The following is a 24302-nucleotide window of genomic DNA, read 5'->3' as shown; positions in this document are numbered from 1 at the left end:
CGTCGGTTGTTGAACCCGCTGACAGTCATGGTTTTGGAAAACGGATGCTGGCAAAATTGAGCGTCTGTTTTCCAACCCACGGGCCGTGGGCAGATTTTTTTATTTTGTTTTATTTTTGGGGCCTCCGACTTAATATCGCTATGATATTAAGTCGGAGGGTGTACAGAAAAGCAATTTTTTCTGCTTTTCTGTACACTTGCCCAGTGCCGTCCAAAATTAACTCCTGCCTTTGGCAGGAGTTAATTTCTGAAAGTAAAATGTGCGGCTTGGCCACACATTTTACTTTCTGTATTGAGCGTGACAAACTAATAGGCTCAGCAACATCCATTTGCAGGTGATGCGCACTATTAGTTTTGGGGGGGTTGGCCGCACGTTTTCCACGCTTTATTACCCCTTACTGTAGAAGGGGTAAAAATAGCGCGTCGAAAACGCGCGGCCAAACGGGGGCTAACAGTGCGCTCGGCCATAGCGCACCGTACTGTATTGACCTGTTAATGCGGGTCCAGCAGCGTTCACTGCTGCGTTTCCCCAGAATGTCACCCAGTAGTCACATGGGGAAGATTCGTTATTTGGTCCTTTCACAGAGTGAATGTTTCTTTCTAAAAATAAGGTTTTACAAAGTTCTAGCACCCATTACCAGTCCTAGAGGCGCTTGAGACCTATGTGATACCATTTCATCAGACAAACAGGCCGATACAGTAAGGACGTGTAAAAAAAAAGTGTGGCAGTGCCGGGCGCCCACGCGTTTGACGTCCAAAGCGGGTTAAAAAATGGGCAACCGTGGCGCGCACAAGGGGGTGCACAATTGTGCACCTTGCGCAGGCCGAGCGGCACTGCCTTCCCCCTTTCCCTCCCAGTCCACTCCGAAATCAGAACAGCCTCGAAGGGAACTTCTCTACCCCCCCCCCCACCCCACCTTCCCTTCCCTTCCCCTACCTCCCCTGCCCTTTCACCCCTACCTTTTTTTTTTTTTGTCTTGTTGCAAAACTTACTTCAGCCCTAGGGCTGAAGTAAGTTGCGTGCGCTGGCCAATGGCCGCTGTGCCGGGAGCCTGACCCTGCTCCTGCCCACCCCAGGCCACCCACCCCGCCCACACCCCACCCCTTTTTGCAAGCCCGGGACTTACATGCGTCCCGGGGCTTTACGCGCATTGCCGGGCCTTTTTAAAATAGGCCCGGCTTGCGTAAGGCCGGTTACGCGTGTAACCTTTTGAAAATCCGACCCTTAGTGTCTGATTATTTTTGGGGGGACCATAATGGCAGAGTTATAGAAGCAACCCTGGTGTGTGGCCCCTGACTAAAACCGTAGCTGTAATGACTAAAGATTGGAGGGGGATATAAAATAGGCAGAATGAATGGGTAGCTCTGACCGAGTTGAAAACCCAAGGGAACGAAACGAAACAGTTGTGTCCAAAAAACATGGAAAGAAAAAAAACCCAACCCCCAAAATCCTTAAGGTCCTTATTGACATTGACTCTCTTGCACATGCCCCCATATTTCAATCAGTCTTTCTGGGGGAATGCCATGCACCACCAAGGCATTCTTATACTGGCAGAAACTACCGATTAATCCAAAGACATAGAACCGGTCGTCATGGTGATACGTTATGTTGGCTGCCAAACCCAGGAACCCAAGGTAGACGTCATCAAATGGAAAGACCGGAAGCTGCTTGGAGGCCAAATACAGGGCAGGGATGGATTCTCTGGGCATGATGAACCCCCCACCAGATAAAAAGTCGGGGTACGTTCTGAACGGGTACAGGGTCTCTGTGATTTTGTATTTCCCACCGCGAAAGGCAAGGGCATCTCTCTGCAGGTTTCCATGGAGGTCATGTGAAGCATTGGCAGTCTCCATTACATATCTCACCAGTGCCTCAGGGTTCACAAACTCATCGTCATCACCTGGGAAAATAGTGGGAAGAGAGGATACGGAATTAGAATGGATTGAAGGTAGAGTTGAAAGAAAGAAATGCCAAAGGTCAAAAAATTGTAAAAGATTTTTTCAAAACAAGCCCTTAAAGACACCAAAATTTTCCAAAACTAGGTGCATAAATGTGCTGTGTATGGGATTCTGACAAGGATTATAAATACACTTTTTTAAGACAAGTGGCTTTTTTTTTTTTGAAAAAAAATCTTTTGCAAGTTTTTAGCCTTTGGACTTTACTTCTTTTGCTGTTAATATTAATGTCCTGGTCTTTGAAATGTTCAACCTTATTTTTCTTTGTGCAGTGTTGAATGTAGGATTACTAGATAACTCCAGGCCATCAGGGAGAGTCTGATCCAGAAATGGAAGGCCTTCCTCCTTCCTGTCTGGCTGTCATCAGAAATCCTGATGAGGCCTCTCACCTTATTCCTTCCCATATAGTTCTCATCAGGGATCGTCTCATTCCTCTCATATATAGACCAAGTAGCATAGTATCTCCTTTTGACTGGGAGAAGAGTTATCAAAATCCAACTCTTTCCAGCAACTAGATGAGAACCATGGGTTTTTAGTTAACAGATCTAGTAAATGTGTGAACTTTCCTATTATATGCCTTCCAATAAGCCATATCCATGTAGCCTAGAAACTGCCTGCAGCCTTGAAAATTTCCCTGGACAGAGAATGTGTGGTGGATCCAGTACCTTTAAAGATAAACTCCACCTCCTTGCATTGGTGGTTTAGCCACTCAAGGAAGCACCGCTCCTTCAGGGACAGGTTTGCGTGGCTCTCCTGGAAGTCCCACAGCAGGATATCCTTAAAATTCTTGTCCTCCTCTGCCACCAGATTCATGTGGCCTTGGCTGGGTGAGGTAGCCATCAGAAACAGGGACTTTACCGCATACCCGGATATCTCTTGCTCTTTAGCCCATGTCTTCCGCAGGGCCACCCTTCTGTAGGAAGATGAGGGGTGGGATTTGATGGCCAGGATAAAAAGCGGCCTCTTATTAGACTGCTGGCAGAAGCCCTCCTGGCTAATCACCGGTGAGCACCTGTAACGTTGAAGAAATGGGAACTCCTTTTCAAACTGGAAAAAACTCAGGCTGTAAGTGACATTTTCAGCTGTTAGGTTTATGAATGACTGGGGAATGGGCAGGCCACTCTCCTGTCTCAGGAGCAGGCAGACGATAATCATAGTGATGGCAACCAGAATTCCACCTGTCCAGCAGGCTCTTCTTCTCCTTATCATGGTTTGGGCCCTGGTGGTTTATGGAAGAAACAACACAGATGGTCACCTCTGTTCATTCTCTGAGGTGTCATTTGAGACTGAGGCATCATTGGGTAGCTCAGGGTTTGAAGACATTGGTAGTGATACAAAGGATGGCTGGACTAAGGAGCAGGGAAGTGGCAAATGAGATGAAAAACTCAAGTAGCTGAGAATGAAGGCTCATGGTCACTGTGGTTCCAGTTTCAATTAAGCTGAAAGCCACAAAGGAACAGGAGGACTATGCAGGGCTAAACAAAATAAAAAAAAAATTAGTTAACCAGCCACAGTTAATGGTAATATTTATTGTGTTATACTGATTTTCACCAAAACTTCAAATCTGTGTACAATAAAATAACATAAAACAATCTTAAGATTTGGTATAATAGGAACATTCAAATAATAAAACAGTTAAAAACAGTACAATTGAGGGGTCTGTTCTTACAAGTTCAACTTTTTGTCCATTCCAATTATTTGACATTCATTCTGTGTCAGTGCATCTCTCTCCACATGGCACACCATTAAAGTTAAATGTAGGCATTTGCGAAGAGTTAAGGGAACACTCAGTCCTTCTACAGAGTCCCTGCTATTTCATGGCAGGGGGAACACTCAGCCTGTCTGCACAGTCCCAGTTATATGAGGGCAATCTGTCCTCCCGCAGAGTTCCTATTATTTCATGGCAGGGGGAATACTCAGCCCGTCTGCACAGTCCCAGTTGTATGAGGGCACTCAGTCCTTCCGCGGAGTCCCTACTGCTATCATGCGCCCCAAGTCTGACTATGGAGCCCCTTTTTAGAGAAGAATGAGGAATTTCAGATGGAAAAGACAGTCCATTGTTCAGGTAGAACATGTTCTCCCAGGTAAGAGTCTTGTGCAAGTCAAACGAATGCGCATAGAGTTTAGAGACTCCAACCCTGAAAGCAGAAGAAACTTGCATGCACTTTGCAATTTGGACACACCTCAAGCCAGGAAATGATACCAGGACTTACATAAGAACATGCCCTGCTTTTGCTATTTTGCAGTACACACACCAAAAAATCTTCATCTAGAGCAGAACAGGACTGGTCCTACAAATTCAACTCTACCTCTCCTAATTTGGTTTCCTTTATAATTCTGGTGTATGGTAATCACTGACTTGACTTGGGGAAAATACAAAACCAGAGATGGGTATATTTCATGGGTAACCTTGAAGTCAAAAGCAACTTGCTTCTTCCCTGCTTCCCCACCCTGATGGTAACATTTTTGCTTGCTCTCATGCTTTTGTCACTGTTGTGCAGCGTCGTCTTTGCCTCCAGTGGGAAAGAACCTGCCACACTGACCCGCACATGGCTCTTTTTGCTGTGCATTAACTAGGATACTGCAGAGTAAACCTACAAAAAAAAGCTCAGGATGTATTCTGCTTCATTTTTTCTGAGTAGATCTCAAGTGGAAATCCCAGAAGAGAACTTTAAAAGGTGTGTGTGTATAGATAGGTAAATAGATAGATAGATAATTTTCTGTCAGCAGAAGTCGTCTGAAAGTCAGGAACAATGACTATTTAGGCAGGAACAATGTAGGAGGCTGAATTAACACCCCTAGTCTGATCCTCTTGTGTGTGTGTGTGAGAACAGAAAAGCAAGAGTGTGAATTTAGAAAGTGGATTAAGGGACGTGCTTCTTACCATGCTGGTGTCCTTCTGCCCATCTCTGGCAAACAACCGGGCTTATTTGCAAGTGCTTCTGCCGGTGCAGACTTGCCTGCCAGTCAGTGGGAGCTCTGCCTTTCGGAGGGAGTGGCATTGCTGGCTCACCTCTTTCAAGAAGTGTTCGGATCAGATTTTCTTTAGAATTTTTATGTTTCATGTCTAATGCTTTTAGGTATGATAAAGTTTTTGTATTATGATGTGATATGGTTTTAGTTCATTGTTGTACTCTGCTTAGCACAGGAGTTCTGCTATAGGTGGAAAACAAATGATTTTAAATAATTAAATAGAGGACCCAACACTCTCACATATTGGCCAATGCAAAAAGCTAAGGATTATAACTGTATGCACAAGCTAATATTTTTGTTAACTCCCTAAGCAGGTAAGCCAATAGCATTCTAATGCATCAGGAATTTAAAAATGTGCACAAATCAGAAATTTGTGTGCAGAGAAAAGGCTTAGCGCACAACAAAACCTGGTTTATGTGCATAAATCATATTTTTTGTGCAAAAAACATGGTTTAGGTGCACAAATCATGTTTTCCACGCATAAAGTATGATTTATGTGCACTCATCCATGTTGTGTTATGTGCTAAGTTAGGAGCAGAGAGTTAGGAGTGCATCTTTTGTCATGTGCATAACTTTTATGCTCTTGAGTGCCAGGATGTATACTCTGGGAGGTCGATATTCAAAAGCCATTTAGACGGATAACTGAAAAGCTATATTTAAAGCCATATAATTCAGGGGTGGGCAGGAGGCATTTTGGAGCAGGGCAGAGTTAGCCACATAAGTTATGCGGCTAATTCTTGTCACGCCTTAGGGCTGTCCTAAAGTTTGCTGGATATACTTATCCAACTAACTTTAAGATAGCCGGGGATAATCAGCGGCACGGCTGCACTGCTGAATATCCCCGTTACGTTAGCCAGATAGCTATATCTGGCTAACATATGGGCTGATACAGTACAGTGCGCTCTGGTGGAGCTCTGGTGGAGCTGGTGGAGCTGGTGGAGCTGGTGGAGCTGGTGGAGCTCTGGTGGAGCTGGTGGAGCTGGTGGAGCTCTGGTGGAGCTGGTGGAGCTCTGGTGGAGCTCTGGTGGAGCTGGTGGAGCTGGTGGAGCTCTGGTGGAGCTGGTGGAGCTCTGGTGGAGCTCTGGTGGAGCTGGTGGAGCTCTGGTGGAGCTCTGGTGGAGCTGGTGGAGCTGGTGGAGCTCTGGTGGAGCTGGTGGAGCTCTGGTGGAGCTCTGGTGGAGCTGGTGGAGCTGGTGGAGCTCTGGTGGAGCTGGTGGAGCTCTGGTGGAGCTCTGGTGGAGCTGGTGGAGCTGGTGGAGCTGGTGGAGCTCTGGTGGAGCTGGTGGAGCTCTGGTGGAGCTCTGGTGGAGCTGGTGGAGCTGGTGGAGCTGGTGGAGCTCTGGTGGAGCTCTGGTGGAGCTGGTGGAGCTGGTGGAGCTGGTGGAGCTCTGGTGGAGCTGGTGGAGCTCTGGTGGAGCGCACTGTTAGCCCAGGTTTGGCTGCATGTTTTCGATGCGCTAGCTTTACCCCTTATACAGTAAGGGGTAATAGTGCGTCGAAAACGCGCGGCCAACCCCCCCGAAACTAATAGCGCCCACAACATGCAAATGCATATTGATGGCCCTATTAGTTATTCCCGCGCAATCCAGAAAGCAAAATGTGCAGCGAAGCCGCACATTTTACTTTCAAAAATTAACGCCTGCCCAAAGGCCGGAGTTAATTTCTGCTGGCACCGGGGAAGTGCACAGAAAAGCAGAAAAAACTGCTTTTCTGTAAACCCTCTGACTTAATATCATGGCGATATTAAGTTGGAGGCCCCAAAATTAAAAAAAAATTAAAGATTAAAAAAAAATTAAAAATTGGCCCACAGCCCGCGGGTCAGAAGATGGACGCCGGCAAAATTGAGCATCGGCTGTCAAACCCGCTGACGGCCGCCTCTCCTGTCAAAAAGGAGGCACTAGGGACGCGCTAGTGTCCCTAGCGCCTCTTTTTACCATGGGCCCTCATTTAAATACTGGATCACGCGCCCAGAAGAGTTGCCTGGGCACGCGCTGGGAGAGCGGGCGCTCGCCTTGGAGCACCGGCTCTCCCACCGATTTTACTGTATCAGCCTGTTAACTAGCTGCTCGGCAGCTGAATATCAGCCCCTGGATTTATAAGCAGTAAGTAGTATCCTTTGTGCACACAAAAATTTTTTCAGTGCAGAAAGCGTTTTTTTTTTATGTTGTAATGGAATTACTTCTGACTACTCTGGCTGAGGATGTATTTAGAGGTTAGGCATATAGTGAACTCAGCGTTCTCATAAAGACACACATCTCTGCATTGGCTGCCCATTGAATACCGAATTCAATACAAAGCACTTTATATCCTGCATAAAGCAATTTATGGCAAGCGAGTAGACTGGATGAACGCTGTTATTAGTTTACACACTCCGCAGCGAAACTTAAGATCTGCTACTAAAGGCTTACTTTTAATCCTTTCAGTTACCACAGCACGACTCACCCAGGTTAGAGAGAGCGTGATTTCACCTGCGGGACCTAAATTATGGAATGCTTTACCAGTGGATTTAAGACTGCAAGCAGAATTCAAGTTGTTTAAAAAAGCACTAAAAACTTGGCTATTTGAGAAGGCTTATGACACAGGCGTTGGTTGATGTTTAGCTTCCAATCATATTTTATCTTACTTCAGTTTTATTACAGAGAACATAAGAAGTTGCCATGCTGGGTCAGACCAAGGGTCCATCAAGCCCAGCATCCTGTTTCCAACAAAAAGAAACCGATATTCTTACAAATTATAGAACTCGGGAGGGAAAGGCAGGGAAGTTAAAGTACATGCGGTTTATCTCAAAAACGGAATCAAAACAGATACTTCGTAATTGGAAGAGAAATGAGTGAGGACATTCGCACACCGCACTTAGGGGAAAAAACAATCCCCTAGCAGCGAAAACAAAGAAGAGATAAAACGCCAACGCCTCCGTGCGCTCACTGTACTCGGACAGTGGCTTCACCTGCCCAGCAACCCCGCCCGCAGCTGCTTCTCTCGTCTCCCCTTCCCAGGTCCCTGAGTCACTCGCCCAGGAAGGGCGAACCCATGCCGCCCTTTTTTAAAATTGATTTATTAACTGTATTTATGACTATGAATTTTGTATTATTCTATTTTATGTTTCATTATCTTGTTTTATGATTACACTTCATTTTATGGTTCGATATATTTTTACTGGATGTTATTTATTTTTGAAATGTTGTAAACCGTTGTGCCGGCTAGTCCAAACGACGGTATATAAAAATTTCTTACATAAATAAATACCTGGCATCTTTTGATTTTTCAGGGATTGTTGTGGATTTGAGTGAAGAAGGCCACACAGTCTTTATCATCTCTCTCTCTCTCTCCTTCACACAAATAGGCACTCTCTTTCTCATACACATGCAGGCTCTCACACACACACATGCAGATTCTCTCTCTCATACACACATGCAGGCTCTCTCTCTCTCATGCACACATGCAGGTACTTTCATGCACATGCAGGCACTTCCTCTCATGCACATAATCAGGCTCTCTCATACAAAAATGCAGGCTCTCTCTCTTTCATGCACACATGCAAGTGCTCTCTCTTTCATACACACATGCAGACTCACTCTCATACATATATTCAAACTCCCTCTCTTTCATACACCCATGCTGGTGCTTTCTCTCATACACATACACACACACACACACAAAACTCTCAGGCATCCTCCTTTCTTCTGGGCCTTGGCCAAGCCCTCCATCAAACCCAATACTCTTGAACTCTTATTCTGTCATTCACTTCTATATTCAGGTTTCGGCATTTGCAGCCCTTGCTTAGGCGTACGAGGGACTCCTACAGGTAAGGCCCGTGTATTGTAGCTTAGGAGACCTTGCGGGTTTGGAGACTCCTGGTGTTGTAGCCAGGGTGTATCTGAGCATGTTCTGGGTTTAGCGAGTAAGATTTGGAAGTGAGTCAGAGAAGTACTGCCATGCCAGGGGTAGGAAATAAACCAGCATGGAGTTGGTGAACCAACCACCAGTTTCCCAGCTGGGCATCCTATTGCTTCTAGGAAGCTTCATGCAGAAATCTCCCTCCAATAAGGTTTTTCCTAAGACAACTTCTAGATATATGCTTTCCCATCCAGGGTAGAGGGGGAAGAAACAGGTTAACACAGAACTGGGCAAAGAGGAGTTTTTATCTTCTGGAAGGAATTGCCAGCTCATAGAGACAGGGACTTGAGAATTCTCTAATGTTTCTACCGGAGGATCTCCTTGACTTTGGAAGACACTCACTCTCCTGCTCTGTGCATTCAGACTTCTCCTGTGACAAGCAGCCTGTGCATACTGTAAATTGTCCATGAAAATAAAGTCAGCTGTGTCGGGAGCTGAAGTGAATCGATAGTCTGACCCAGAGAGGATTTGGTTATCCTTTGTGGTTTCGGATGTTTCACCTGCGGCCTACTACAACACCTGATTGACAACACTCGGGCCGATACAGTACAGTGCGCTCCGACGGAGCGCACTGTTAACCCGCCATTGGACGCGCGCTTTCGACGCGCTAGCGTTACCCCTTATTCAGTAAGGGGCCGAAAACGCGCATCCAACCCGCCAAACCTAATAGCGCCCGCAACATGCAAATGCATGTTGATGGCCCTATTAGGTATTCCCGCATGATTCAGAAAACAGAATGTGCAGCCAAGCCGCACATTTTGCTTTCAGAAATTAGCGCCTACCCAAAGGTAGGCGCTAATTTCTTCGGGCACCAGGAAAGTGCACAGAAAAGCAATAAAAACTGCTTTTCTGTGCACCCTCCGACTTAATATCATGGCGATATTAAGTCGGAGGTCCCAAAAGTTTCGAAAAGTAAAAAAAAAAAAATTTGAAGTCGGCCCGCGGCTGTCGGGTCAAAAACTGGACGCTCAATTTTGCCGGCATCCGGTTTCCGAGCCCGTGGCTGTCAGCAGACTCGAGAACCGACGCCGGCAAAATTGAGCGTCGGCTGTCAAACCCGCTGACAGCCGCCGCTCCGGTCCAAAAGGAGGCGCTAGGGACGCGCTAGTGTCCCTAGTGCTTCCTTTTGCATGTTTTTACTGCCGGGCCTCATTTGAATAGAGAATCGCGCGCACAGGAGAGTGGCCTGTGCGCGCGCCAGGAGAGCGGGCATTTGCCCGCTTTCCCGCGGACTTTACTGTATCAGCCCGACAGTAAGCAGAACTCCAAGACTGTGCAGAGGAATTCCCCAGGTAATCCAGTTACATCACCTTTTGCCTTGATCTGATAAAGGAAATATAACTCCCAAAAGCTAATCAAAAAATGTATGTCATTAGTCAATAAAATGCTATCACGTTTTATATAATATATAGATATTTTTATTTCTACAAACTCTTGGGAAAAAAAATGTATGTAAATCTGGTTGGCCTGCAAACCTGCCAAAAGAAACCAGACTACTGATGGCTCACTAGTGACCTGTTAACTCAAGAGCCACAAAGCCATGAGCTCGCCAACAAGCTGCAGACTGAGCCTGTCCTGGTTTAACCCCTATTGCATGTTGCATCTCTTTCACACACACACACACACTGTTAATCCCGTCTGAGTACATGGATTCAGGCTGGATTGGCTCTCGTAAGCATTTATGTCAATAAAAATGTTTAAAATATTTGTAGTGTGAGTGATGGTTAGTAGTTAATTATACAATTATAAACAGTCGTGGGAGATTGTTTTTAATTTATGTACATTTTGATCAGCTAAGGGACATTCCGGTTTACATGTGTGGTAGTAGGTGTGTTTTGAGGGGGATTTTCAATTAATTTGTAGTGGCAATGTGTATTCAATTAATTTGTAGTGGCAATGTGTATTCAAAAAACGAATTGGTTGTGAACGCTTAAACAGAGCAGCAACTGGAGCATCTATCCGACCTGGGTGAAACTATGCAGTGACTGTTTCCATGCGATGTTTAATGAAAGATTGCTAGTCCCCCCCTGAAGAAGCCCGTGGCTGGGTGAAATGGAGGCCTTTGTTGGGATCCTTCATTTGTAAGAGCGAGGTTAATTTCACATCGTGCAACAGTCGGGGTGACATCATAATTGTTAAACAGCAAGGCACACATTGTACTGTGCTACAGTTGGAAGATTAATGAGGATGCAAATTTGTTGGACAAGCAAAGCTTCAGGGTGCCTAAAACATCTCCAAAGGACATATCATCAGAAGTATTTTGTCGAATAAGCAGAATATAGTCCTTGTTGGAATTACAGGCACTGGTAGAGCATTTCAAGGACACATGAGAGAAATGAAACCAATGAGCATTGATATACAACCAGTTTAATTATGAGATTATATGCTAAGTGCTCTTAAGGTATTATTGGGTATATTCTTGTGATATCTGCCACTTGTGTGGTTTTTCTTAGAAGCTTAGATACAATTTGATATCCGGATTGTAATGGGGTGTATGTGTGAGAGTGAATGAGGTTTATCATATTGGGTGATAACAGGCATGTAATTCTAAGGAGTTAAAAAAATGTTTTGTGAATATTTATTGATGTTAAATAAACATTACACGCTATTGCAATTAGTAGCCCGTGGAGTATTGTAAGAGTAATTGAGAGAGGAGGAACAATTTTGATTGCTTTTTTAAGTTTATAGATAGATAGACAGATACCCTCCCAGCTCATTTAGGAGGTTATATATAAAATTGCGAGAATGCATGTTATTAGAACATAGGCTTCATTAATTTCAATGGGGCTTATTTACGAATAATGTGTGTTATCATAATTTGATATAGAGGCCCCTTGGACCAGTCACTGCAGGGCAGTGACAATCCTCAGCCAGAGGCTATGCAGCGAGGTGCTCTCCGGGACCCAGCTAATGTGGCCCCTAAGTCCAGCCACTGGATATCATTTATTTTATTTTATTTATTTGGTGCTTTTCTATACCGGCATTCATGATACAATCATAATCATATCGGTTTACATGGAACGGGGGTACAATAACCTTAGATATTAACAAAGCCTAATTAACAAAGTCTAATTATCTAACAACATTATAATACCACCTGTTTAGCTAGACTACATTAGGCACCGTACCTTTTAATTATGTTATTAACCCCATATATCTTAACCCAAGTTAATTCGACCTGTTCATTGTAAGACATTTACTTGTCATTGTTATTGTTGAGAATGTAAACCGAATTGATCAATAATTCTGTTATTGGAAAGTCGGTATAGAAAAAAATGCTAAATAAATAAATAAATAAAGCGAAGAGAAGCAGAAGTTACAATCAAACAGGGGCGCGGGAACTGGGGGAAGAGGAAGAGCAAAGCATAAGTAACTCAACGGCAAGAAGAGGAATTATTTACATTGTGCTGAATGTACAGTGATGATTGCTATGTTGAATCAGTGGGGGGAGGGGATAAAATCTCTCCAAACTGGGTTAATTTTCTTCATGTCTTGACAGGAAAGAGCCTTGCTTGGAAGCTAGAATACGTTCTGAACTCTGTCTCTCAAATGCACTACTGGTGCTCTTCTTAATGCCTGCATTGAGCGATAGAGAGCCTCCGTCAAAAGATCATAGGGTGTAATATGTATAAGCAACCTAGCAAGATGTGCTTGGAAGTTCGTTTTCATCTGGCATTCAGTATAGCTGTGACTATTTCTGTATCTTTCTGCTACATTTTCTCGGTCTCTGATTGCATCATTTGGTACTTATGGATCTTCTCTCTCTCCATACGGTCCACAGATTAGTCGCTTGGTACTCATGCTTCTGTCTGCATTGCCGTTCTTGTGCTTTTCTCTTTTACTGTTTAAGTTCAGATTGGTCCATCACCTTAAAAACATCTTACCCACAGGCCGATACAGTACAGTGCGCTCCGTTGGAGCGCACTGTTAACCCACGATTGGACACATGTTTTCGACACGCTAGCGTTACCCCTTATTCAGTAAGGGGTTGAAAACGTGTGTCCAACCCCCCCAAACCTAATAGCGCCCGCAACATGCGAATGCATGTTGATGGCCCTACTAGGTATTCCCGCGCGATTCAGAAAGGAAAATGTGCAGCCAAGCGCCAAAGGTAGGCGCTAATTTCTCCGGGCACCGGGAAAGTGCACAGAAAAGCAGTAAAAACTACTTTTCTGTGCATCCTCCGACTTAATATCATGGCGATATTAAGTCAGAGGTCCTGAAAGTTACAAAAAGTTAAAAAAAAATTGAAGTCGGCCCGCGGCTCGCGGGTTGAAAACCGGACGCTCAATTTTGCCGGCGTCCGGTTTCCGAACCAGTGGCTGTCAGCGGGTTTGGGAACCGATGCCGGCAAAATTGAGCGTTGGCTGTCAAACTCGCTGACAGACACCGCTCCTATCCAAAAAGAGGCGCTAGGGACGTGCTAGTGTCCTTAGTGCCTCTTTTTACCTCTTTTTACCGCTGACCCTAATTTGAATACTGAATCGCATGCACAGGAGAGTGGCCTGTGCACGCGCTAGGAGAGCGGGCATTCACCCGCTCTCCCACGGACTTTACTGTATCAGCCCGCTAATGAGGACTTCTGCACTGTAGTTCAGGCCTGTTTTGTCCATCATTGGTTACTGTAACGCACTTCTAAAGTGTCAACTAAGGGCACTGCAGCTTGTACAAAATTCTGCCTCTCGGTTTATCACTTCTTGTGCTCCTAGAGATCACATTTCTCCAGTTTTGCGCCTCACTGGCTACCAGTGGCACAAAGATCTGATTTTAGGTTGATTACTGGATTCATAAAGCCCTTAAATTAGAAGATCCTCACTACCTTGCAAAGCTTCTGATGGCTTATTGTCCTGGACAAGGTCTACGTTTTACAAAGAAGCAGTTGTTGGCATTCACCTTCTTTAAAATATGCCCAGCTTCAGGAGACAGGCAGAAGTATGAGAAAACAGATAAGTATGAGAAAAAAAGAAGTGTGAAGCTTGCTGGGCAGACTGGATGGGCCGATTGGTCTTCTTCTGCTGTCATTTCTATGTTTCTATAAGAAGGTCCTTTTCAGTAACAAGCTCATTATGGAATGCTCTCCCTTTAGAAGTTTGTTATGCTACTGATTATAAAACCTTTCGAAAGAAGTTGATGGCTTTTTATTTTCAGCAGATTTATTCATCGGAGCACTTAGCATCGCCTTACTTTTTGTGTTTAGGTTAATATAGCCACATTGTATTTGTTTTATTGCTTTTATGTTGGGTTGTCTGTGTGTTTTATGATGTTTTTGTGATGATATATTCATATAGGCAGATTATCAAGCTCTCATCTTTAGGTTTAAGTTCATTTCTCTTTAGCCATTCCTGAGTCAGGTTTTGATCCGCACGGGGCTTGGGAAGCAGCTCTGTATTTCCCCACCATACCTGTGCTTTTGCCAATTGATATTCTTGGTTTGTTGGTCAGATTCTTTACAGGTTTTCTCTTGCCTTGCAAATCCCATTGCGTCTTTCCTGTCGTGCACTGGTAGATTCTCACTCGACCATTCATCGAAACAATCATCTGAGCTTAAAACGCTTTTCCAACATGAAACAATAATTTATAATACCCAACGCTACTCCCTTCTGGAGTACCTTTAGTCCCTTTTGGTTTGCCTGTAAGTCTTTTCTGAGGTTCTTATTACCCATGTTATTCTGTTTGATTATATTCATATTGCTTTAATTACTTAATAGTTATTTTTATTAGCTAGTTGTTACTTTATGCGGGTTATTTCTATGTGTGCCCATGTTATATTACGTTGGGGTTTTAACAGTTACTTTCATTAGCTAAGTGTTATTTGATGTGTGTTCTTAATGTACCCCATTTTGAATGTAAGAAGGGGGGGGGGGGGTAATAAATGATCTTAAATAAATAAATATGTATTTGTTATACTGTTTTACAGCAGAGAGAGTTCAAAGCAAGATACAAATGACTAACATTAGAGTGTGATTTATGAGAGCTCAGTACATTGGTGAGGGTAGTTGCTTTCATAGAAAGAACAATGGAATCAGATCCACAAAGACAACAATTAGCTATGTGTAGGATGTAGGGAGGGGGGTGTTGGCAGGACACATGAAAGGATGTTGACAGATAAACATACAGTCTTGCCAATAATTATGAAAGGAAGTGCTTTGGCAGGGGTTACACAACTGGAAAAGAGTTGCCTTTAGGTATACTGGTCAGTTCAAGGTGAACGGAAGGCAGATTGTAAAAGCCATGCTTTCAGTAGCTTTCTGAAGGATAGAGGGTTGGGGTCTCGTCTGATATTCTGTGGCAGAGCATCCCATTGTGTTGGTGCTGTGCCCTGGGAAGTCTTCTTCCTCAAGCTGACGAGGGTAGGGACCACCAGGCTGGTTTGTGACAGTGACAGGAGGGAGCAGGAAGGTATGCAGGGGTAAGGTAGTCACAGAGGTAGAGATATGTGTTTCTTGTCAGGGCTTGTAGGCTAGGGTTAGGATTAAGAATGTTGCACGGGAGAACTGGGAGCCAGTGGAGGGCCTTTAGGTAGTTGTGATCCTGTCAAGCTGGTTTTGAGCGATGACTGAGACTCCTTTTCTTCCCCCAACTCCACAGCGTCCCCAGCCAACCTGGGAAGCAGAAAATCTGACCCAAGGATCAAACCCACCTCCTCTGCATTGCCGTGCACAGGGGCGTCATGGAGCCACCACGCCAACCTGCTCCTGGACTTGCTAGTGCAGTATTCAGCTATGGATTAGTAGAGCTTTGTGTCCTGCTCTTTTCACACAGGGCAAACTGCTCCAGGGATAAATATGGATTTAACGTCGCGACCGCCGATGCTCGGGGTGGTGCTCCATTCGCTATCGCAATCAGTAATTCAGAGACACAATACGAACAATACGGCCCACTAAATTCGGCCATGACTCGTGCACCCGCCTAAAGCTGCGACATATGTTCTGTACATTTGTGCACTGTAATAATTAACAGAGAACTAAACAACATTGAAAGGCAAAACTAACAGCCGTTATAAATATTTCAATATAAATAATCACTCTAGAAACTCTTTAACTGCCATTTGTTATTCATATTATATGCATATAAACAATTGAGATGGGGTGCGTGGGTGGGGTTTCGCCTGGCCTCGCTGCTGCAGGAAAAAGGGCGATGGGAGGTGGCGAGGCCAGGCTTATAATCGGTGCTGCGACGCGCTGCCGGAGCACGTCGCGGCTTGATGACGTCGTGGGCACATCAGGGGGGGGGCGCACGCTTGCGAGTGGCCTGCCCCCGACGCGCCCAGGAAAGACCGACGCTGTGCCGGAGGATGGTGAGTCTGCCGTCCCGGCGGCGCACCATTAAGGGCGGGCGCGTTCGGGTACGCTAGCCCTTCTATATACCTGCAGTGATTTCCCCAGCTAACCAAGCCAGAATGTGAAAACAGTGTAAGAAAAGCAGGAATTAGAAGCATAGACACACAACAGGGAAAATCCCAGGACCCAGCTCTGCCTGTCCCTGATGACCTGGAGCCTTAGGGGCCAGTTTTCAAAGGGGTTAGGCTCCTAAATTGGCCTTTCTGAATATTTACTAGGGCTGAGTTCCTAAATTTAAGCTCCTAGTTTCACTAGGCTCCTAAAAAGTGAGTGGGAGGGAGGGCGATGAAACAGAGTTTGGAGCTTATTAATGAGGTCCATATTCAGGCATTGTCCAGACAGCAAAGTTAGCCGGATAAACGTATCCAGCTAACTTTGGAGGTATATTGAATAGTGCAGCAACGGCTGCACTATTCAATATACCTGGCGATCTTAATAACGGCCAGCTAACTATATGCAGATGGGACAGAAGCCTAATGGTTAGAACAGTGGGGCTGCAAAGCAGCGATGGTAGGGTTCAAATCCCACTGCTGCTTCTTGTGACTTTGGGCAAGTCAGACTATTGCCTCAGGTACAAATGTAGATTAAGGGGGATAGGAAACTACCTGCACTACCTGAATGTAAAACGCAGAAAAATAAATATAGAATATTTGAGTTAGCAGGATAACTTAGCTGGCTTTCCCCACTCCTCACGGTTATGCCCTTAGAACTCCCCTAACTTAGTAGCTGCTAGAATTTAACCAGATTAGTGCCCAAATCTTAATTTATCTGGCTTAATTGAATATGGCCCTCATTGATTTTTAGAACTAGGCACCTAACTTTCAAGTGAATGTAGTCCTAAAATTAGGAAGCTAAATTTGTGAATTTTCAGCTGAAAACTTGGGCTTCTAAATTCAGCTTAATTTAGGAACCTCATTTAGGAGCTAAGAGATCAGTTTTTTTTTTTTAATATTGGCCTTTTAATGAGTGACTCTTGCCAGCCGCAGAAAGTGAGGTTGCATCGGCAGAGGAGGGGAAAGGCCTCAGTATTGGAACAGAAGAGCATGCTTTAGGGCAGGATTGAGGTGCATTTAGCACCACTGTAGCTCGGCACTGGAACAGCAGACCAGCTGTGCAGAACTTTTATTGTCTCCCCTTTTTTTCCCCCTCTTCTGCCCCTCTCCTCAGTTGTACATTGAAACAGAACCATTTGCACCCGCCTTTCTCCATTGTCACAGGTCTTATTTGGCCTTCTCCCTCCCTCTGCCACCAAGGCCCCTTTGTGTCTGTCCCATGCATGTTTGAATCCTGCCACTGTTTAGGCTCCTATAACTTCCCCTGGAAGTCTGTTGCAAGCATCTTCCACCCTCTCAGTGAAAAAGGATTTACTCATCTTCCTTTTGCATCCCCACCCCACCTCCCCTTCAGAGTCATATGCTTTATTTATTTATTTCACAGATTTATAGTCCGCCATGTGGATTGCAATCAAAATACACAAGAAAACATACAGTACAATAAAATACACAGTCAATGACCAGCCTCGAGCTTCGCATTCTGTAGAAATACATCCTTTTAGTACTGTATTGAACCCTGCTAGATATTTGTATCATTTCTCTCTTTTCCCTTCTTCTAGACAGTCTATCCTTAGCTCCCTTGGTCTCACTGTGCGTGGCCTATAATGCGATTCGTTCATCATTTTGGTGGCTCTCCTTGTTGATGTGGTTTCCAGAACTGAACACAGTTCTCAAGGTAGGAATCACCTCGTAGAGAAATAATATTATGTTCTTCTTAATAGCTTTCCCAACTGCTTTCTCACACTGTTGGCCACCTAGAGGTCATCCAAGGTGTTGAGCCCCAGGTTTCTTTCCTTTTTGATGACTGCTAGTTCTTCTGCACTCTCTGCCACCAGAGATCCCCTGTGCGTAATCCAGGCTTTCTTGAACTCGTTAGTTTTTGCCTCTAGTGCCTATCCTGGGAGACTGTTGCATGGATCCATTGCTCTCTTTCTAACGAAATATTTTCTAATGTTATTCCTAGCTCTACCCCCTTGGAGCCTTTCTTCACTGAAAAAATGTATACTTGTGCATTATTTATATATTTTTTTGAGATATCTGTCACATCCCCTTTCTTTTTCTTCCACCATAAGGTGTACGGTATTCTGTTGCAGATTTTCATATAATCTGCCACAGATAAGCATTCCCTTCCCAAGTATCACTTCTTAAAGACATTGAAGAGGACTGGCTAGCACTAGTAGTCACTTTCCCTTTACCAGAGTAGAAGTCATTGATCACCACTCTTTGAATCCTGTTGCACAACCAACTTCTCAACCAATCTATTTATTTATTTATTTTTCAAAATCTCAGTCTGGTTAACCTGCTCCAGTGCGGAAGAGTGTCAAACTGAAAGGCCATATCTATTGCATGCCCCTGATCTACCACTTATTTCATCAAATCAGTCAATCAAGTTTGTTTGGGAAAACCTCCTCCTCGTAAAGCCGGATCTTGTAATCTTCTGGCTTCAGGGTACTGCACTATTCTATTGTTCGTTAGTGCTTCCCTTACTTTGGGCCTCTCTTATTGACCCTCCATTTCCACACGTTCCCTACCTACTTTATCTCTCATTGCTACCTCTGCATGCCCCCGTCTGCTCCTTTTTCCCCTTAAGTTTCCATATCTGGCTATTGTCCCAGCTTTTCCTATCCTAGCCCTTCTACCTCCGGTTATTGGCCCCTCCCCCTCGTTGCCCTGCTTTATCCCTTCACTCCTTGTATCTGGGTATTGCCCCCCCCCCCGCTCGTTTTAGCGCCCTTGCTTTGCTCCTTCTGCCTCTCTCCTCGGTAATTCCTGTACCGCTGCTCTCTCTGGGTCCTGCGCCCCCTCCCCTCCGCAGTGCCAGTGTCTCGGCCCCCTCTCCCCGCCCACTGCTGCCGGGCGGTGGGTTGGGCTCTGGCCTGCCAGCAGCGGCCCGGGCCGCCGGCGAGGGGGGAGGAGGCGGCGCCTGCCGGGCTCACGTGAGCAGGACGGGTCGCGTGACCTCCCTCTGTGCCGGCAGCGTCTTCCTCAGCCGGGCCCAGGGCTTCCCATGGAGGAGCGGCTGCCGGGCCCTGCCTCCGCCACCGACCCCTGCGCCGGGAGCAGGGCCTGAGCCTGCGTGAGTCTGAAGCCCTGGCCCTAGCCGCCGGTGGGGAGGGAGGGTAAGGCCTGCCTCCCCCCCCTCCTCCTCCGGTCGCCGTGCATCACGGAAGGGGCCGGTTTAGAGGAGGGAGGAAGGCTTCCGCCCTCTTCACACGCAGGCAGGGCCCTCGCGTGCGCTGCTCTCTGCATTAGTCGTCAGCCTGCTCCCGGGCCCACTTCCCCCCTCCGGTATCCGGAGCTAGCAGGCTTCCTTCGGTCTGTCGTGCGGTATATGACTTTATTATCACGCGCAGCGTACACCCAGGAGTTTATACAACTGCATAGCGCACAGCGAGTGTGCAAGAAGTGCGCCGACAGCTGTGAAAATGGCTTCACACCGTACCTGGCTTATGTGTCTACTTCTGCTTTTTGGGATCTGATGGGTGCTTGCAACCCGGGCTGGCCACTGTTGGAGATAGGATACTGGGCTCGATGGTTCTTGGTTCTGACCCAGCATGTGTATTTCTTATGTTCTGATGTAGTGTATTTGTGTGTGCAGTTGCCCTTTTTAACTAATGGCTTTATTTCCTTACCTTATGAGTTAGGCTGGAGGGGGTTTATGCCATTAGATATTGGCTATTGTTTTAAATACATTTGTTGCAAAACCTGAGGGCTCAAATTCATGTACAATTAAAACAAAAATGAAAGTAACGTAGTGTCAGTATTAAACATACAAAACGAATGCTAAAACACATCTTGAGCTTGGTAGTCTGTTGTCTCACTGCAATATATGTGGCTATGTAACAGAAAACAGAGCAGCCAGGAGAGCTCCAGGTCAAGCAGGTATTGAGGTCAGGAAGGCATCCAGGTTAGAAGTGGTAGTGGGTCCTGATGTTGCTCAATGTGTCTCTCTTTTTTTTTTTTTCCTAGAGCAATCCTGGCCACCTCTCCTGCTTTCCTTTCCTCCCCACCCCCTGCCATGTCCAGTGAGAGCTCCCCGCTGCTGAATTACCGCCTCTTCAGTGTAATCGGGGATGTGCCAGGCGAGGACGCCATGGACAGCCAGGGGGTGGCAGGGGTCCGTGTCGTGTCACTGCCACAACCTTGCGTGGAACAGGGAAAGAAGCTTTCTACGTTCTTTGGCGTGGTGGTTCCCACAGTCCTGTCCATGTTCAGCATTGTGGTGTTCATGAGGATCGGTAAGTGCTGGCCCCTGGCTGGGGAAACTGTATGGATAGTTGGCAAGTGGCTAAGAAAGAGATGATTTTTCATCTGGTAGCCACTTGGCCACTGAGTTTCAGAGACAGAGTGACAGAAATATAGAGGCCCAGAAGCCAATAGCTAATCTGAAAACATATTTGGCTACCATCTTTCATCAGTAAGTACCCATATGACTGTCAGACATCGGAGTCTGTGTCAGAGAAGGCTGTTGGCCAATTGCTACCATACGTTTTGATTTGGCCACCAGCGTTCATTTGTAGATAAGTACATGACTGCCAAGCTTGTATCAGTGTGACAGAAATATGGTGGCTATTTGGTCACTGACTCATAGAAGCAGACTTGACTCATAGAAGCAGACATGCAAGTAGCCTTGCATGTCTGCCAAGCTTCAGAGGCAGCGCATGAAGTCCGGTGACTAGTGGCTACCCTTGAAACTGGTTTGGCCACCAGTTTTATCCTGCTGCTCTGGTAAGGAATTGAGGCTGGGAGGGATTTCTCTCTCTTTCTGCATCATATCCCCTCTAACCTCCCCACCCCCAGTCTCTGGTTCCTGTTTTCCCCACCCACCTGTGTGCTTACTAGCTGCATCGCCTGATTTCACATGGCTCTGGTTATTGGAGCAGTGCTTTGTGCTGGAAATAACCGGGGCCGCTTCAGCTGGGAGGGGAATGAGATGTGCTGGAATGACTGGCCCCTTTGTGATGGGATGTCACATGGCTTGGGAGGTGGGCAGAGCGGGTTGCTGATAGAAGGAAGGACGGATGGATACTCGCATACACAGACACACGCGTTCTTCCTATTTCTCTCAGATTCGGGAAACTTCATTGGCCTGATGATTTCTACGTTTGCTGCTAAAGCGATGCGTAAAGTGGTTAAAAAGTGAAAAGAGAAAAATTATTTATTGGTAATAAAATTACAGAAAGGACAGTAGCAAAGGCCAACCCCCAAAAAAACAAATAGCGCCCGCAACATGCAAATGCATGTTGATGGACCTATTAGTTATTCCCGCGCGATACAGAAATTAAAATGCAGCCAAGCCGCACATTTTACTTTCAGAAATTAACGCCTGCCCAAAGGTAGGCGCTAATTTCTGCCAGCACCGGGAAAGTGCACAGAAAAGCAGAAAAAACTGCTTTTCTGTGCACCCTCCGACTTAATATCATGGCGATATTGTCGGAGGCCCCAAAATTAAAAAAAAAAAAAAATCAAAAATTAAAAATCTGTCCGCGGCCCGTGGGTTGGAAGATGGACGCTCAATTTTGCCGGCGTCCGTTTTCCAAACCCGAGGCTGTCAGCGGGCTGGAGAACAGACGCCGGTAAAATTGAGCGTTGGCTGTCAAACCCGCTGACAGCCGCCGCTCTTGTCAAAAAGGAGGCGCTAGTGTCCCTAGCGCCTCCTTTTACCGCGAGCCCTCATTTGCATGCGGGCCGATACTGAATCGCGCGCTCGCCGGCTCTCCCGCCCTTCTTTCTGTATCGGCCCGATAGTAAACCACAGCAGTAGTTCTGAGGGCGAGGCCCGAGTGGCAGAAAGGAATCCAGAGTGGAAACGCAGGTCTCCTCCCCGAGGGACTGTGCTTTGCGCGCTTGTGATGACGTCTGGAAGGTAAACCCGTGGATGGTGCTTGCTCGCAGAAACCCCTGTGCCGTTTGCCGTTGCTTAGGAAAGTTGGCGCTCCTTTTGTCGAGGACGCCACAGGAGTTTTTTTTTACTAAAATTGCTGTGGACGCGGGGCTTCCTGGCGACCCTCGCGGTTTAGTCCTGGGTTTCTGCGGTATGTGGGGGTGGGGGTGATCCAGGATACACAGATCTGATCTCCTGTGGGGTTCACTGTGGGGGTCCCGCTTTGTCGCTGTTTGGATAGGTGATATCCTCCTGTTTTATCTGTTGGTGCAATTAATCAGCCAGAAAGCAGAGTTAGGTTAAATAATTTTACTATAATTTGAGCATTTCATTTAGTGCTCTGTTGGGGCCATGTGCTGTTTTTGGCCATAAATGCCTAGAGGCATTTCTTTGGGTTTTTAGTATTGTATTGTTATAGGGGTGCCCAAAGGGCTCGATAATCTTTTTTTTTTTTTTTTTTTATTTACCTTTATAGTTATGAAAGTGCAGCCCCTGCCCTGATCTGGTTGGGGGCGAAGGGCTCTAGGCCTAGAGCAGGCCCTGTTACTTCCTGAGGTTCTCTCATGGGGGGGGGGGTGGAGGGAGGAACTGAAAAAAAAAATGTCTGTCTTCAAGGTCCTCAGGGTTGCTCCTTGCTGGGGACTTTCCTGCCCATCAAAAGCATAGAAATCACCACAGGGACTCCAAAGCTGCAGTTCAGACTAAAAGTTCTTTATTGGCACTGATGGCAGGAAACCAAAGTAAAAAATAGTGATGCACGACACGAATGACTAGTGCACCACGCAGCCACAAACCATCCAAAAGAGCAGCCCAACAGATAAATATCAGTCACTTTCAGCAGCCATGCACTGCCCTCCCAGACAGGTCAGCTCTTTAGCCCAGGAACCCTGCTCCCTTTGAAGGCTCTCCTCCTCCTCCTCCTCCTCCTTGTTTCTTTGTGGGGGTTCTGGTATTTGCTTGGGTCGTTTGACTATGATCTGACAGGTGAGACTGGGGAGTATCATAGTGGGGGCATTCATCTCTCTGATATCTAGTTTTGGTCATGCGACCAAACCGCCGAGGCCCTATAGACGAAAAGAAATTTGCCTAGCGCGTCAGCATGCAGTTGTGCGCAGAAGAAAAACGTGTGCACAACCATGAGTGAAAATATTCGCACAGAGCAGCGCTTGTACATGCAAATCCCAACTTAATCAATGCATTAGCTATTACCATCCCTCCCCACCCTCCATGTAGTCTTAACACTGGAAATGTAACTCCTGGTCAGAGATGAAGAAAAGTTTCTGGAGCTAGTGCTAGACAGTCGAACCTGCAGTTCATGGTGCGAGGGTCCTGTTCTCTGCGTTTCATGTGTGCAAAATGTGTGCTTTTGAGCACATAACTCTTTAGCATTCAATCTGCGCTCCTAACTCGTGGTGTTTTCCTGCATACAACTCTTGTGCTCCTACCTGGTTTTGTGTGCGGAGCAAAAATCCGTCTTCTGCAACAACAATGCACACAAACTAGATTTCAGTTTCCAACTAGGGGAATAATCACATATCTAAGCACAAGATAGCCTACTGCAGTATCATAAAAAAGCAAAAGAAGAGCCATGATAGAGCAGACACCACAAATGGGAAGAGACTCTTAAACATAACACGGAGGGCCCGATGTAATAAGATGTGAACAAAAAATGCATGTCGAAGCTTAGCATACATTTTCTTACATTTTTTTTTTTTAGTGTGTGAGTAAACACCCGATGCAGTAAACTAATGGTATGCAAATATGCAAAAAATTGCGCCACCCCATAAATGCATGCAGAAAAGCACGCTCAACATGCACAAAATATGATGTATGTGCAGAAAACGGGGTTCCCTTCCTGTATACGCATTCGGCCCCCCCCCCCCCCCCCAGTAAAAAGATTTTTCCGTTTTTGGATGGTAGCATTTTCTGGTTGGATGGTTGTAAAACATTTCAGGATCAAAGCGGGGAGAATCTGCAGCTGGTATCGCTGACTCTTTTTAAAGTTTTTGCATCCTCTAAGCACTGTTGGTGCTATTGCTCCTTCCTCCCACCTCGCCAGGGCTGGTGCTTCCATTAGGCAAACTAGGTGATTGCCTAGAGTGGCAGAATTTCTTTTGGGAGGGGGGAGGGGGCAGCAAAATCCTGCCAGCAAGGGGCCTAGAGGGGCACTGTGCCAGAATGAATACTGCCAAAGAAGAGC

At 45.9% G+C, this 24302-nt stretch overlaps 2 protein-coding genes across 7 annotated transcripts in view; one reads left to right on the top strand and one right to left on the bottom strand.

Moving 5' to 3' along the window:
• Window positions 1-1189: 1189 nt before the first annotated feature.
• Window positions 1190-2768, bottom strand: LOC115077466 (UDP-GlcNAc:betaGal beta-1,3-N-acetylglucosaminyltransferase 7-like). The gene is made up of 2 exons (XM_029579759.1): window positions 2621-2768; window positions 1190-1900 (listed from the first exon to the last, which is right to left on the bottom strand). Exons 1-2 carry the CDS (start codon window positions 2766-2768, stop codon window positions 1461-1463), a joined length of 588 nt encoding a protein of 195 aa, XP_029435619.1. The 3' UTR covers window positions 1190-1460.
• A 1212-nt stretch (window positions 2769-3980) lies between these two features.
• The window catches only part of SLC12A9 (solute carrier family 12 member 9), a 39348-nt gene continuing 19026 nt past the window's right edge, over window positions 3981-24302 (top strand). The window contains exons 1-2 of one of the 6 annotated variants that reach the window (XM_029580333.1): window positions 3981-4039; window positions 20188-20456. In XM_029580333.1, coding sequence (XP_029436193.1) covers window positions 3996-4039; window positions 20188-20456 — 313 coding nt within the window. In that variant the 5' untranslated portion in view covers window positions 3981-3995. Of the gene's footprint in view, window positions 4040-18956; window positions 18981-19052; window positions 19338-19367; window positions 19546-20187; window positions 20457-24302 lie in introns of those variants that run through there. The other 5 variants (XM_029580338.1, XM_029580334.1, XM_029580335.1 and 2 more) reach the window with 5 other exon arrangements.

This window comes from Rhinatrema bivittatum, chromosome 16 (assembly GCF_901001135.1).
Source record: "Rhinatrema bivittatum chromosome 16, aRhiBiv1.1, whole genome shotgun sequence".
Lineage (NCBI taxonomy): Eukaryota > Metazoa > Chordata > Amphibia > Gymnophiona > Rhinatrematidae > Rhinatrema > Rhinatrema bivittatum.
This window is presented reverse-complemented; position numbering and strand designations above follow the sequence as displayed.

Excerpts from the sequence above, each read along its gene's own strand:
- LOC115077466 (XM_029579759.1), bottom strand. The coding sequence starts at position 2,768 with ATGAATCTGGTGGCAGAGGAGGACAAGAATTTTAAGGATATCCTGCTG. Across the intron at positions 1,901-2,620 it reads GGTGGAGTTTATCTTTAAAG|GTGATGACGATGAGTTTGTG; the intron begins GTACTGGATCCA and ends CTATTTTCCCAG.